Source organism: Plectropomus leopardus, chromosome 22 (assembly GCF_026936395.1).
Source record: "Plectropomus leopardus strain MGB_pleo_1.0 chromosome 22, ASM2693639v1, whole genome shotgun sequence".
Classification (NCBI taxonomy): Eukaryota; Metazoa; Chordata; class Actinopteri; order Perciformes; family Serranidae; genus Plectropomus; species Plectropomus leopardus.
This window is the reverse complement of record NC_142197.1, coordinates 18,946,873-18,962,433: the sequence shown is the minus strand read 5'-3', so window position 1 is coordinate 18,962,433 and position 15,561 is coordinate 18,946,873. Positions and strand designations below refer to the sequence as shown.

Below are 15,561 nucleotides of genomic sequence, written 5' to 3'. Positions count from 1 at the left end.
AACTTGTGCCAAGCTAGTTTTTACTTGTTTATCTTCACATTACTTCCCTTTATTCAACAACCATAACAGTCTGTGCACCCAAAAAAGATTCAAAAGGAGGAGTTGTCTGTAACTGGCATGTGAATGAGTAATTTTGAGGCTCTTTCAAGTCCCCTCTGCTAAAATCAGAGGCTAAATAGGAGCATTCCTCGCATAGCTCCATAGCCATAATGTGGAGATTAATGTGTTTGTCTAAAGGTTGTGAGGGGATAGTATCAGACTAACAAATCGGACCAAAAAGCTGCAGTCTTCTCTTCTCACAGAATGCTACTCCAGCATGAGGAACATTTCAGCAAAGCCAAAAATAGATGTGCTGCTGGCCCACACTTACTGTTCAGTCTTACGCCCAGACTGTTGATCTACTTTGTGTCTCTTTTGGCCGTTAGGGGCCAATTGTTTGGGTGCTTTTAATTATTCGTGAGAATATGGAGAGGCATTATAAGGTGGTGCAATCCCACTGGCTGTCGGGATAATATCAACTTGGCTTTTAAGGCTTTTTTAAGAGGCTGGCACTTAGACACTGGGTTCTGTGCCAGGGTCTGGCAGTCTCGACAGGTAGTAATTTGACTGGTAAATGTGTCATTATAACCATTGTAGAAGGTTTGGGCAGACAGTGGAAGAGAAAGAGGGGGAGGAGGGAAGAAGAAAGAGACGGAATAAGAGGGGAGGGTCGGATGGATGCTGGTTTTAGAGATAAATGGTGGAATAAATGGACAGTAGAGGAAGGAAGATATTTTACAGTGGACAGGCTAAGACAGGAACATGTAAAAAAAAAGTCTGACAATGTCACAAACTTGGACTTCAGGTTGCTCAACTTTATGGAATGCTGTCTTCCTCTGCCTCTGTGTTGGCTTTTGCAAAGTGTGGGTGGTCCCTTCAGTGATATACACATTTCTACGTCTTACTGAGGACCTTGTCTGCAAGCCACAGGCTTCCTCTTCTGCCCCTGTGCCTGGTGTTTCTCCCATGCGGAGACGAGACAATGTGACTGTGCTGCATTCACTCTCGCTTTCACTCAACAGCCCTATTCATACATCATATATCAGCTTGAAAAGTATAATTATCTCAGGTTTACTATTCATGTTAAGTTTTGTATATATGGTGCACTTTGTGATCATTTTGTTGACAAACCTACTTTTATTCTAATTCACCTTGTAAACGGCAAATGATCTATAACTCATTTTCGCACAAAGCACAGTCTTCTCAGCTCCATAAATCACGCATTATTTGCAACAATAACTCCAAATTTATACGCACCCGTGCTTGCATTACTAATAACTTTGTCTCCCTCAGCGTCAACGCTTCTAGGAAGTATGTGATTAGACTGGTGATGTTTGGAGGCCTTGTTGCTGTTAGTTATTGCTCTCATTTCGTCTTAATTATGGTTGTATGAATAGCCCCACATTCAAGTGCCCCCACCCCTTGTCGTTTCACAAATGACACTACAAGTGCATCTAAACATAGATGGTGAATTTTTGCGGTATTTAAAGTATCTCTCTCTCGTCCGAGTCGCGAAGGCTTTTACAGTGTAATAGCTGGGAGTCAAGGCTGTGTTTACTGTACGGGCTCAAAGGGGGGAGGAGACTGGCTGAGGAGATGCAGTGGGGAGCGTGAGGGGTTAGGAAGATCCCTCTGAGTTTCTTTTAGCATATCTGTCCTGTCGGTGTGTTTCCTGTCCATGTGTGCGCACTCATTAGAGTGTGAATGCATGCACACAAACGCCACTTGCTTGTGTCCATGCATACTCATGTACAGATGTCCACTTATAAAAAACGTCCGTCTTTGCATGCAACTGCAGATGAAAGAAAAGAAGTTTTAAGACACAGGAAGCCAAGCTCAAGAGCAGAGTCATGTCCGAGGACAGCCAAGCTCTGACATGTAGGTAAACAATACAGGAAAAGTTAGCGGTGGAGATAGGGAGAGAAGGAGAGACAGGATGGCGGGGGGGGTGGGGGGGGGTGGTAAGGCTGAGGGAAAGAAGGAAGGAGGTCACTGAGAGATGGAGGGAGGGACAACTAGCAGGGAGGGGAAGGGAGCAGGCATTTGCCTTTTCTGTCAGCTGAGGCTGGACTGTGGGAGACTGTTTCTAGACGTTGTATCTGTGCTTTGAGAGAGCATTGTGAAAAGCTGGTATGGTGTGAAGGAAAAGACACTTATTCAAGGTATGACAGTCCAAATACTTCCTTTGTTTCTCCAAATTTCTCCTTAAAAGCATCTTATTTTCATCACTTTCCTACTGTATCACCACAGAGGATAAAGTGTTTAGGTATGACTTTATTCAGCGGTCTTTTTATTCCGTGAGCTGTCATGCGCCTTTGTCTTTTTCCCTCAAGTGCTCAGCTCGGGTCTGTTTACTCTGCTCTGGTGTACAGGAGATGTTGCTGGTTAGGTGGTTTAGCCAGGATCATAGATGTATGATGGGAGGCTCAGCTGCTCCTGGGTGGTCTCCGTCCTCACTGCACAGCCAGTCACATACCCTAGCGGGGGTATTTTTAGTGAGAGTTGCTCTTAACTGATTGAGTTAACATCCTGTGTTGGCTTCTCCCTAGTCTCTCTTTGTATCACTGCTTTTCTTTCTTTCTTTTCTCTGTTTCGAAGTTTGTGGGCGTAGATGTCAGCCAGGCAAGGCTGAGGCTTCTACACACAAGTATATGTCTACTCACTTCTGTTCAATAGTGCTTTGTGTAGAAGGATGGATTGTGCTTAAAGTTGTAATCCTGAGTAAAATACGACATCAAACTCTTACTGAGCAGCAGTTCAACTATTCTTGTTCCTGGGAAACATTGAAAAGTTTACAATGCGGTTAAAACATTCCCAAAATGACAGTTTTGATGAGCTGACATAACATTGGTGACATTCTGTTTCCTGTCACTGCTTCACAATAAAAGCCACCCCATGTCTCGCCTCTTAAATGCTTTTAATGAGAAGCAGTAGCAGCAGGATGTACCGTTTGCGTTAGCAGGAGCATAAAACAGCTAAAATGGTTATTCTGGATAAGATGCACTGGGGAGGAGGGACTTATGTTTGTTATCTTTGGCAATGGTTAGTAACATATAACTTTGTAAGGTTGTATTTTGTATCAATTCTAAACATCCTCTGAATCCCAAATCCCGCCAGCGGTTTTGAAAGGCTTGTTTTCTTCAAAAAATACCAAAAGTGCACCATTCATCATAGCCAGAAACAAAAAAAACAAACAAAAAAAACCAAAACAGATGTTGTCATTGGGTTTTCAAATTTCTATCTTTGAACACATCATGTGTGACGAATGCCTCCGTCAAAATGTTATGAGTGCAGCCAGCCACAATCAGAACATTTGTCGCTCCATATTGATTTTATACTTTTGGAGCTGGGCTGTTCATGAGGAGCACTGTTGGAATATGTATACATAATGTTTGGCTATTCTCTGCAACACAATTCTGGAGCACAGAGCAAAGTGTGGGCATGGACTGAACAGCAGAACATCAAGTGAAGTATATTTGCTCTACGACTAAAAGTTTGCTTATTCCATATATTGATCTGATGAGATCAGCTCTGACAGGAATGAAGGGTTAGTTATCCACCCCACAATTCAAACTCTAAAAACTGCTGATGAGGAAAAAACAACCCATGAAGAGCTCTGCCTGTGCTGCGTTTATAGACTCGCAAAAATGTCAAAATTTAGAGAGGGATACAGAATGATAAAAGGACATGCGCATGCACACACACAAACACACACACATGCAACATTAAAAAAAAAAACAGGAAGTTTGCAGACTGGCCTGAACTTTTGTTTTCAGCTGTTTGTTTTGGTGATAACTGTACATTTGGTGTCAATATATTTATTTTACTTTTTGTTGTGGAGATCATGAGTTTTTCTCCAGTCATCCAGAACTCAAGGAAACTTATTTGTAGCTAAACAAACAAAAAAAACAACAACATACAGTCCCTAAAAAAACATTGATTTCATAGACATCTTAAAATACAGTATTCTGAAACCAGATATCAGAAAACAAAGGCTTTGTTTGACTGGTGAACTCTTTTTTTCTGGCCTCTCAGGTCACATTAATGAATGCATTTCTGTTTTCCTTTGCTCTCTGCCTTCCTGAAATTGGCTAAATGAACCTGTCTGTGTTGGATGATGTCATCCCTCAGGGCACAATCATGGAGGAAATGGACTTTGAGCAGCGCCGGGAGCTGAGGAGGCAGAAGCGTGAGGAGATGCGCCTGGAGGCCCAACGGTAAGACCCATTTGGTTGTCTGTCATTCACGTTTGCAGATTAGCACTCCAAGATCTTCGAACTAATTTCCTTGCAAAGCAGAGAGTGTTTAAAAAGTCAGTACCCCCACAAAGGGTTCATTTGCAGCCACAGAGCTGTCACTGAACATCTTCCTACTTAGGTTTGTGTGAAGCTGAGGGAGCAGGCGGTGTTGTGTAATGAGGCTCGGGTTGTCAATGCATAGCGGACCTCCTCTGATGTTCATGCCAAGTTAGAGCGGGAGGGAGCCAGCTTTAATGGCTCAGACCCTCCTCTAGGTCTTTAAAAACATCGCTCAGCAAATATTGGCTTCTCGACCCGTACTGGGAGGGAAAAAAAAGCTTGATAAGAAATCTGATAAGCAATGAGGTGACCTTTAAGGGGGAATGTTCAATCACGCCCTCCCTCCCGCTTTCCAATTTTCTCTCCCAGATACCGCGGCCTTGTGAACTCCCTTTGATTCAATGGAAGGAATTGATTAAGCTAAAGTTCATTTCAACAAATTGATTGAGCGGTAACACCCGCCAAGTGCAGTAATCAAAACTATTAAAAAGGTTTTTTTTTTTTTTTATTGTGAGAAGTTGATACATAGTGTGCCAAGGAGGCATTTTATGGAGCCTTTTCACAAAAGTCTCTTCATATGTGCTGCAGCCCTCCAATTAAGGATGAGGTTGATGTGGATGCAGATACTGGCCAAGGTCGCTCGCCTGTTTGATGTTTCTCTGGGAAGAGTTTTATTGGAGCCTGTTACTCCATCACTGATGAAAAACAAGCTGACATGGTTCTGACCACCAGCGGATGCATAGATGTGTCTCTCTGATCATTTTTCTGTGACAGAAAGAATATATGAGTAACATTTACTTTCGTGAAGAACAAGGCTCTTTGGTCAGGGTAAAATAGCATTCCTTGTGTAAAGGGAAGTCTGCAGAACAGTGCACACCCTCCACAATGGTGAAAGAGATATACTAGGTAATAAAATTCAGGGTTAAGTCATTCATCCAGACATTGAAAATAAAGTTTCTGCCAGCGTGTGTGTGCTGTGTGCATGGCGGCAAGTTTATTTCCACTGAGATATTCAATGGAGAGCAACAAGGGTCTTCTACTTATTTATTTTTGGATGTGAATAGGGCCACCAGATAAATCTACAAGGCCAATATTATCGCTCAATGGCTTATCAGAGATCTGTGGTATCAGCATATATATCAGCTGATAAGAAACAAGAAATTGCAGTACAGAAAAGACAAAAATACTGTATGTTGGTGGTAGCTAAAAAACAGTGCATGGTAGTACATATCTTGATTACAGTTCTTTAAAGCTGCATTCATTTAAGCTAAAAACACAAAATGGACATACAATTACATGGCCTTAAAATATGTCATGAGCAAACGGTTGCCTCTTTACACATTTAGCAGATATAGACCAAGTTTGTTTAAACTCCCACGTCACGTAACACTGCCTGATATGGTTACTTGTTACTGTCATATCGCTCAACCCTTTCTGATATTTACCTTAGATTTATTTAACTACAGGGCCAGGCAATATATTGATATTATATTGGTATCAGAATTTTGGACTAGATATTGTCTGGAGATTTTGGATGTTATATCGCAAGTGTTGTCTTTTCCTGGTTTTAAAGGCTGCATTACAAGAAAGTGATGTCATTTCATGAACTAATCAGACTGTTCTAGCTATTCTATTATACCCACTGAGTCATCATATCCACATTACTGATGATGATTTATCCAAAATCTCACGGTATAAATATTTTGTGAAAGCACCAATAGTCAACCCTATAAAATCTTTGCAGTATCAATATTGAGGTATTTTGCCAACATATCATGATATCTGACTTTTCTGCATATCGCCCAGCCCTACCCTGATATCATTATTGCTATCGGCCTTAAAAAAATGAATTATGAATGAAATATGACCAATTCACTCATGCACATGCCCAGTACCTACTTCCATATCTACTTCATCTGCAGCTTTTGTTACCTGAGTAATTTTGTATAATTTACTTAAAAGATCTTGTACGTTTGGTTTCGTGTAACAATTCTGGAGCGCTCTCCCTCTTGGCATCTTGTCGTTTGAACTTCTTTTACCCTTTTATGCCTCATTTCCCCAGACGCACTCTAAATAGCTGATTGAAGTGAAGGTTAATGCTGTTGTTATATTTCATGGCTTCAAACCTCCATAAACCCCCTGCTGCTACAATTATTTATGCAGTTTTGGACTGTTTATGTTACACGGAGAAGAAGGAATTTGGCAGAAAATGTAGACCAAGAAGAGCCTTCAGAGGGAAGAGACGAGGACTGACTGACTGAAAGAGAAATGGAGCAAGAGCGAAAAAGAGCAGGAGTTGTAAGCGCCTTCGACATTTACATTTTCAGCTCGGCGGGAGTTTGTTCATGCCTGTTTATTTGGTCCGAGCAGCAATAATTTCAGCTGGCAGGCGACACGCCGCTCCTGTTATTGATAAAAGATTACATCTCTACATTGTTTCCATTTCTGCCAATATATTGAAACAATCAATATTTACATGCCCCTCTTGGTTGGACTAGTCAAAACCACATGTCGTCTCATTGGCGGGCGTCCATTCAACCATCACTGAGCGCGCTGTGAGAAGACGGGGAGACGCAGGGAGAGTGTGGGGCCATATAATAACTGTTGTAAGAATGCCAAATTCCTGGCTATTATAAGTGTTTACTGGCCAGGTCTTTATGAGCTGTTTCCTACATGCTGGGACACTGAGATTGTCTGTGTGTGAGGGCGCGTGTGTGTGTGTGTGTGTGCGTGTGTGTGTGTGTGTGTGTGTGTGCGTGTGTGTGTGTGTGTTCCTATCGTCTGTGCTATGCATGTGCATGTGAGTGTGTGTATGTGGGTGAGTGCATGCATTCAGTTAACCATGCGGACGTTCCCTTTAGTGTGTTTGGATCAGCATCAGGTGATGAAGGTTTGACAAGCTCCATTCACTTTTTGTGAACTACAACTAAGTGTGTGTGTGTGTGTGTGTTTGTGTGTGTGTGTGTGTGTGTGTGTGTCCCTGTTCCAAGCCAAGCCATCCCTGTTCTGTCTTACATCAGCCTCAGTTATAGTTGTAAGAAAATGATTGTTGACATAGAGGTGCACAACGGGCTTCAATTCACTTCTAGTTCTATTCAGTATAACCTCACACACACACACACACACATGGTTTTCTGCTCTGCCGAGGTTTCTCACACTTTCTCATGATCTTCGGTTCCCCTGCTCATCAGTGCTGTAGTGCATCTCCGTTCAGTGAAACACACAGGAATGTCTCGAATGCTTTTTGTCTGTTATCTTTTCTGAGGAGAGCTCATGGATGTGGAATTTTCCCAGTCAATCAACAACCAAAGTGTATCTGCTGCAGCTAGAAATAGTCCTCTTTTGTAACAGCGATATGTGCAGTTTACAAAAAGAGCCGTTCTTACTTCCTGCTAAATGCTGCTGGAAGAGTTCATTGTCCTTTAAAGAATATTTACACATCGCACATGGATAAATAGTCTGCGCGACCGCAGTGGTGAGTCATCACTGTTGTATGTTAGATAGAATAGTTCCTCAGAAAGAGCACATTTTACACAATGAGAGGGATGCGTTTTGCTTGCTGCTTTTGCATAACTGAGCGCACTGCGTTTTCCCACTCAATGCGCTTCGCATTTTATCAGCAGTGCCCTAAACACCTTGAGCTGGAAAACTTCAGCTCAGAGCAGAAAAGAGCCTAATGTCATTGGTGTTTTTTCCACCGTCCAATCAGGTGAATTAGGTGGTCCTTCTTTGGTGGCCTTTCTCTAAATTTGGAGGTCTTTGCAGACTAGTGAAAGCAGCCCAGGCCGAACTTTTCATGTTTTGGGGCAGCAGATGATGTCATTATGCTGGCTACCACAAATAAATTTCAGTCAGGACCACTTTAGTCAAGAAAACTTTATTTCCATTTGCAGTAAATGTGGTGGTACGGCTCTGTTCTGGGGCCTCTCTGCCCTTTCTCGTGCCTACGTGGAAAGCCTAAGGCCATATTGTAGCTAATTTTCACTGTTGCCGCAGGCAAACTTCAAGACGCTTTTAACAAATTGTAGCCTCAACTATTTTCTAACATTACCAACTGTAATTAGGGCAGACGATTGACAGCAGATTGTCGAACTGTCTTATCTATACTATCCTAAAATAAGCCTTGAACTGACCATCATCCAGGCAAAGCTCCTGGAGCAGCTGCTGGTACTCATTGTCATTCATCCCTTTTCTCCATTTCAATGTCCATTGTGCCCTCCACTTGTTCATTTTTTATTCACATTGTCAGGTACAGATCTATGATTTTACTTCTCAGCAAAATAGTGGATAAGCTAAGGACAGGTGATTTTGTGGTTGGCCAGCAACAGTTAAAAAAGCTTTAAAAGAGGCAGTCTTCAACAACAACAACAACAAAAGAAGGCAGAGGTGCACTTCGTTCAGTTTATGCTAAGCTATATAATCATCTCTTGGCTATAGCTTCATATTTAAAGTACAGACATGAGGGAAGTATCAATCTTCTTTAAATGTCACTATTTCTTTAATGTTTAATATAACTTATTTAAGACTTTGCTAAACATACAATGTTTATTTTGTATTTCTTCTCTGATGTCCTTATTGGGAAATGTCTATTTTTGACATTTCCCTCCGTCTCCTCCTCCTCTTCCCTCGTTCTTGTCATACTCCATCTCCTCCTCTCATTCCTTATTCATCCCATCTATCCTCTTCCTCTTCTCCCCTGGTCCCCTGGGTGTCACTGTCTCTCTGTCTCCTTCTCCTGCTTCCTCTCTCTCACCCTCCCCCTGCCTCATCCTTCTCCTCATCCTCTTCCACTCTCATTTTCAACCCTTCATCCTCCATGTTCTCCTCTTCTTCCTTACCTCTCTTTCCCGCTTCTCCTGTTACTTACATATCATTCGTTTTCTCATCTCTTCCTTTTGCTCCTCTCGTTTGATCTTCTACTTAAATTTCAAATCCTTGTCCCTCTCCTAGGTCTCCTCTTCCTTCTCCTGCTCCACTTCCTCTTTTCTCTCTCCCCACCATCCTCCTCTTCATTCTTTACATCTGTGCTGGCCCGTCCTCCCCCCTGAGAGACCAGGAAAAGGCTGAGGAAATAACACCCATCCTCCATGAATGAGCCATGCCAAACAATCCCCGCCCTGGGTGAATGGGCTCCAAACATGACCCTGTGCCGCATCGTAAACCTGTTGGTTCTGTCAGGAAGACGAGAGATAAAGCGATAAACACAGGACAGGAGAGTCACGTATGTTAACACTTTGAAACCTGAGTAATTTGGATTGTTTTTTGTCAAAAACATATGAAAAAGGCAATGAGCAACAAAAAAAGAATGACCCAAAAAAATATCAAGAAACTAGTAAAAAAGTAGAAGAAACCCTTTTCCCTTTTCCCTAGAGATTTGAAAATTATTTTCTAAATCTACTTATTTGTGCAACATTTCTCACCCAGTTGCTTATCACCTTTTCCTGATATTTCACACCAATTTGCTTTGGCAGGGTTCCTTAAGTCTTAAAGGCATTGAATTCATAAATCTAAAAAATAAGGCCTTGATTGTTATTAAATTGTCTTAAATCAATCTTTCAAACGTCTTATAAAGTTTTGTGACATGAAAAATAGGACTTTTAATTTTCCCCATGACAAAATCTCAAAATAAGTGGCAACATCTATTTCTTGTTCAATAATTTATTAATTTAATTTCCTCTTCTTAAGCTCAAGAATCCAGGCAGTGGGATCACACATTTAGAGTGAAAAACACAAAATCCCCAAGAAAACCAGCCATAAAATGCCATATTAAACTAAAACTAAAAGCTTTTTTTAAACACTTAGTATAGATAATTCACCAGACAAAAATGTCATGTTCTATTTTACAATAAACATTTGGGCAAATTTGTCCTTCTTCACTTTTGTTTGTTGTAAAATTGGTCTTAAATTTTATTATGAGTGGCAATAAAAAAGTCATAAAAAATCTTAAGCCTGAAGCTGTAGGAACCGTGTTAGGGTCAAAGGTTTAAATACTATAAAGGCATCGGAAAGCAGCACAAAAAAATGATGTTGCTTCACGTTTCAAAAGGTTAACCTCCAACCACCCACATAATATATACCGTTGTTGCAGATTTTACTCTTTCACTCCCCACAAGTTGTTACATTTATGTTTTATATCCATGCTATACTGCATCATTCATCTGTGAGTCCGAAAAAATGCATTTGAGGGGAATTCTTACATTGTGTGTTCTTGGAGTCAGCCCAGCAGAGAGCAGGGTGGGGAAGAGAGACAGACGGGGTACGTTGCGGTTCTTTGGGCCGGCAGTAGGAAGGGAAATAATCCAGAGAGGCCAGCGTGGGAATGGGTCAGCATTTCTGACAGCATAAGCAGAGCCCCACCCTCTTTTCCTCCCCCCTCTCCCTCTCCATCTCCATCTCCATCCCTTCCTCCTCTCCCCTCCCCTCTGTTCACAGCAGCTTTTCTTTTCCTCTCTCTCTCTCCGTCCCCTCTCCTCTCGAGGAGGGGTGAAGAAGTCTTTTCTCATGGGCTTCTCCCAAATTGTTTTCACTGACATTTCTGAGATATTTCGCTGTAAAGAAAATATTTGGACATATTTCTCCCTAATAGGCTCGCTGATGGTGATGTTTTTTGTGTCTGTGCTGTCCTCGCAGACAGTTGCTTTGTGAGCAGAATTCTTTACTATGCAGCGAAAAAATCCAAGGAAGTTCATGCACATGTGTGACAAGACTTTCATTTCCTTTTTCAACACATGTAAAGTGCATATGAGCTGTCAGTCAGTTGCTTTCCTTACATACTCAACTTGGCCACCAAGGAAAAGGGCATCTGTTGCATCTGGCAGACACTCATACCTGAAGTTTATAACTGTGGCTGCACATCATTCTGCACAGGAAAAGATGTCGTCTATGATAAAATCTGCAGATTACTCCTTTTTCCATTATCGTGCACGCCCTTTCCTTCCCCGTTTTTCATTTCCCACTTCTCATCTTTATCCTCACTCTCAATTTCACTTGCTCTTTCTTTTTTTTTTTTGCCCTATCCTCGCTTCCACCTCTCCCCATATTTCTGTGTCAGTATGCTGATGGAGTTTGGGGCCTAGGTAAGGAAGGGGATATTAAATCAGAGCTTTGGTTGTGTATGCGTCTCTAGCCAAGGCTGTGATTGACAGGAATGCTAATTCAGCTTTTAGGAGTTTGTTCTTCTCTCCTACTGAGGAATCTTTAACCCTGAGATTGTCGTCGTCACCGCCACCAAGGACTCTTTTATTCCATTTTTAGCTGTTGTCTTTTTCTCTTTCTCATGACATTTGGGGCTGTTTCTGGGATGGTGCAGTCCTTCGGGAGTTAAGGCAGTTTTTTCGCAACTTTTTTTTTTCTCTTCACTCAGAAACAACATATCACCATGGCATTTTAAATAAGAGTTAATGTGCTTTCTACTGCAGGGTACTCTATTGAAGTTGGCAGAATATGAATGTAATTGGGGGGAAAAAAAATATTTATTTAAAGTGAGACTTTGTAACTTTTGAAAGAAGAAATAACAAGGCCCTCCTAAAAACAAAAAGTAGAATTTTTATGCAATAAAATATTTCTCACTTCAGTATTCACAGGGGATTATTTGCTTCAGCTTTACTTGTTCTGCTATGACCAGTAGCTCATTGTGGCTAATATTAGATAATGTCTGCAAACTCAAAGGTACTGTTCAACCCAGAATCAAAAATACACATTTTCCTTTTAACTGTAGTGCTATTTATCTGTCTGGATTGTTTTGGTCTGAGTTGAGCCTGACTTAAAACTCAAATACAATTGAACAAGATGGCACTCAGTGTGTGGTACTTGAGGTAACGCGGCTTGTTCCACGTGCAGTACATAAAATGACTGTATTGCGAACACTGAGTATAAATTGTCACGTCTTTTTATAAGCCACCAGCATTTTTGGTTCTCTTGCTCTCTTGTACATCTCTCTGCTTCTCACAGATACACGTACAATCAGGGCTTTTGCAGAGCTCCAGACTGTGACTATTTTGTCACATTTTGCTACTATGGAGCACTACTGCGATTTACAAATACTATTTGAATATGATCAGCAGAGCTGTTGGTTTGTTTACAGCTTACAATGAATTAATAATCTTGTTTGAAGGCGCTGTGGTAACAGTCTATCTTAATGAGTGGTAGTGGCAGTAGTGTGAGCAGGTGAGGCATGTGTTTGTATTTGCAGAGCTCAGATCGCGACTAATTAGTGACACTTTGTGACCATGGCGCACCAGAGCAACTTGCAAATATTAGTAATATATGAACTGGAGAGCTGTTCATTTGTTGCCCGCTCACAGTGGATGAATCCTCACAATTAAAGGCGCAGCGATATCTGTCTGTCTATCTGCTTACACTAACATTCATTCAGTAATTTTGTATTTTAGTAATTAACATTAGTTTAATGGACATTAATAATTATCAAGGTATACCCTGTATATAGTGATATAGCCTTGAAATATCACAATATTATTTTAAAGCCATATTGCTAAGCCTCAGTAGAGTGGGATGGAGGGGAGTTAGATGGGTCAAACAAGTCCAGCCTGTCAGCCTGGAGATCACAGGTTGTGTCCAGTTTGACACCAAAAGTAAAGGTAGTTTGAACATGACATTATGCTACTTAGGTATGGTCGTCGCACACCAGCGTCCCACGTTTATGTCAGGTTATCATACGTAACATACTTATTTTTACCCAAGATGTTTTTACGATATAAACCACATGCTAGAATTTATCTCAGGTGTTCGTCACATCAATTTGTTAAAGGGTGTCCTATGCGTCTCAGTCAGAAGCTAAGGAGTGTGACAAAGCGGTGACCTGGGAATGAGAATGGTTTAGGATTTCATGAGTTTTACTGACTTAGCTAACGTTGCAGCTTAGCCAAGGAGGACACCAATCATGTTTCCATCTTGTGCTGTGATGAGCACTGGCCATTTTTCCATGAATAGATTCACAGTCCTTCTGCGAGGTGATACAGTTGGAGGGTGTAGTTCAGTAGAAAGAAAATAGTTCCTACATGAAACTTCTCACAATAAGTTTTGTTGATGATCTTGAGTAACTGTAAATAAGTAAAATGTAATTTGTTGGTGCTTTGAGCACCACAAACCAAGTGCCATCTAGCTCTATTATATTGGTAAAAAAGACAGACATCTCTACGGCCGATATCTCCAACACTCTGCAACTCACACCCAAGCAATCTAAATAGATAAATAGACTACAGGTAAGAGAAAAAAAATGTTGTTTTTTTTTTAAATTTAGGATGAACTGTCTCTTTAAGAGAGATACTATTATCATTTTGCTGATTGTAACTTATGGATGCAGGGGCTGAAGTTACATAGGTTATCTTTAAGGCTTAAAAGTGTAACTTATTTGGATTAGATCAGTTTTTTTGACCCTTAAAGATGCTGTATGAAGCACACACGTGTAAATCATTGCCTGACGTCACTGATGTCACCGTCCCGTAGGTCCAGCTTGGGCGTTAACAGATTCATCTGTTCTGTTATGACAACATACCTCATCGGAGAGTAAGAAACAGGAGGTGGACAGAGGAGTGGAGGGGAAGAAAAAGGAAGAGGGAAATTGTTATTCACAAGCTGTAAAACCTCACATAAACCCAAGCAGCTTTCGCTTGGCTCACCACACATGTTGCAATTAACATGCAATAGCACGCTTCGCTAGCCGACCTCAAAGGCAGCACTGGGATGTTAGGTAGCTAGGCATGTGGTTAGCAGTGGGAGTGTAAAGGTCAGTCAGGGCAACACAGATCAAGCATGGAGCTGAGTTCATAGATGTCAGGTGGCCAGAAACACAGCAGTTCGGGAAATGATTTAATACTATGGGAAAAAAGGGAATAATATGTCTCTGGTAGCATTGCAATGTCCAACTGTTGTTAGATATCCTCAGTTTATGATGCATTAATTTATAATACAATATCAAATAAACTTTTTGAGTTAAGCCTCTTTCTCTAAACCTGTCTACTTTTATGCCAGTTTATTCCCGGAGTGACTCTGGACCAGCTCCAGAGAAAGGCCTAAACTTGTTGCCTTCAATCAAATTTAAGCGCATAAATATACAGTAGTTCTCCAGCCAACTAGATTGTGAACAATGGAGTTGTGTTGATGATTGTATGCAGCCGCACCCTTCACTTAAACCGCCGCATTTTATAAAGACATGTATAATCCACTGCATGTCTGCTTTGGATTTTGGGCGGTTTGTTTTTACAGTGGATTTTTTTCCTGTTAATGTCAGCGCAAGATGGAGAGACTAGAGAAACAGGCAGTTCTCAAATTCTCAGTCTCTAATGAAAAAATGATTTTATCAATGACATTTAGACATGACCTGGTATGAACTCGCTTCGTCTACTGTATCCTTGACTAGTTATGCAGAGTGTTTAGAAAATACAGTGCCAAAGTGGAACTGTGTTTCACACTGTTAAAAAATTAAAGGGTTAACTTTCTTCTATATATACATGCACTCTGAGGTTGCGAAAGAAATTATCTGAGAAAGTGACATTATTTGTGTGGGCATGGTTTTATCAGCAAAACTGAGCCTTAGCAAAGAATTCTGTTAAAACGAGTATTTTAGTGCTGCCTCCACATATTTTTTGCATAAAGACACCCTTTTATTTACCTCAGTTTGCTAACTTTTTCTCAAGAAAAAACATAGAAAATAGAGGTTTTAACTGTCTTGAAGTAGATGAGAAAATTGATACCACTCTTTTATCTCTCAAATAAACAGTATATCTGCTAGTTGTAGCTGTTAAATACACATGCTCCGTGCTCTTAAGGTGTCGTGTAATGCAGAACCGATTCCGAACAGTACATATTTCAATAGCGCTCCTAATGAATGTTCCAGCTCAAACAATATCAAATCAATACATGGCAGTAGATGTCTTGATTGTGTCAGGCCGCCAGAGCCAAATTATTGTGTAAGAAATCCTGTATTGTCTTACCATCCACCGAAAAATGAACTTGTGAACCGCGAGCTCTCAGAAAAATTCGACTTTATGAGGTTAAGAATAACACATGATGGGGATGTTCATATGGGCTCTTCCCGTGAGCATGGTAAACACAATCTCTTTGAAGCCAGTGTGAGAGAGATATTGTTCTTCTAACTTGGCAGGAAAATGATCAAGTGTATTTTCAAAAAAGTCAGACTACTCCTTCTAACTAGGACGATGAAATGGATGTCTCAGCAAAACTGAGGTTGTGTCTAGAATTTTAT

At 40.9% G+C, this 15,561-nt stretch overlaps 1 protein-coding gene across 6 annotated transcripts in view; it reads left to right on the top strand.

The window, feature by feature from the left end:
* cald1a (caldesmon 1a) overlaps nucleotides 1-15,561 on the top strand; it is a 79,777-nt gene that overhangs the window by 28,399 nt on the left and 35,817 nt on the right. For 5 of the 6 annotated variants that reach the window (XR_015775467.1, XM_042511404.2, XM_042511403.2 and 2 more), the window contains exon 2: nucleotides 4,171-4,256. Coding sequence is in view for 5 of the 6 variants with exons in the window: in XM_042511404.2 (XP_042367338.1) it covers nucleotides 4,180-4,256 (77 nt within the window). In the remaining variant the exon portion in view is untranslated. Of the gene's footprint in view, nucleotides 1-2,061; nucleotides 2,202-4,170; nucleotides 4,257-15,561 lie in introns of those variants that run through there. The other variant, XM_042511402.2, reaches the window with a different exon arrangement.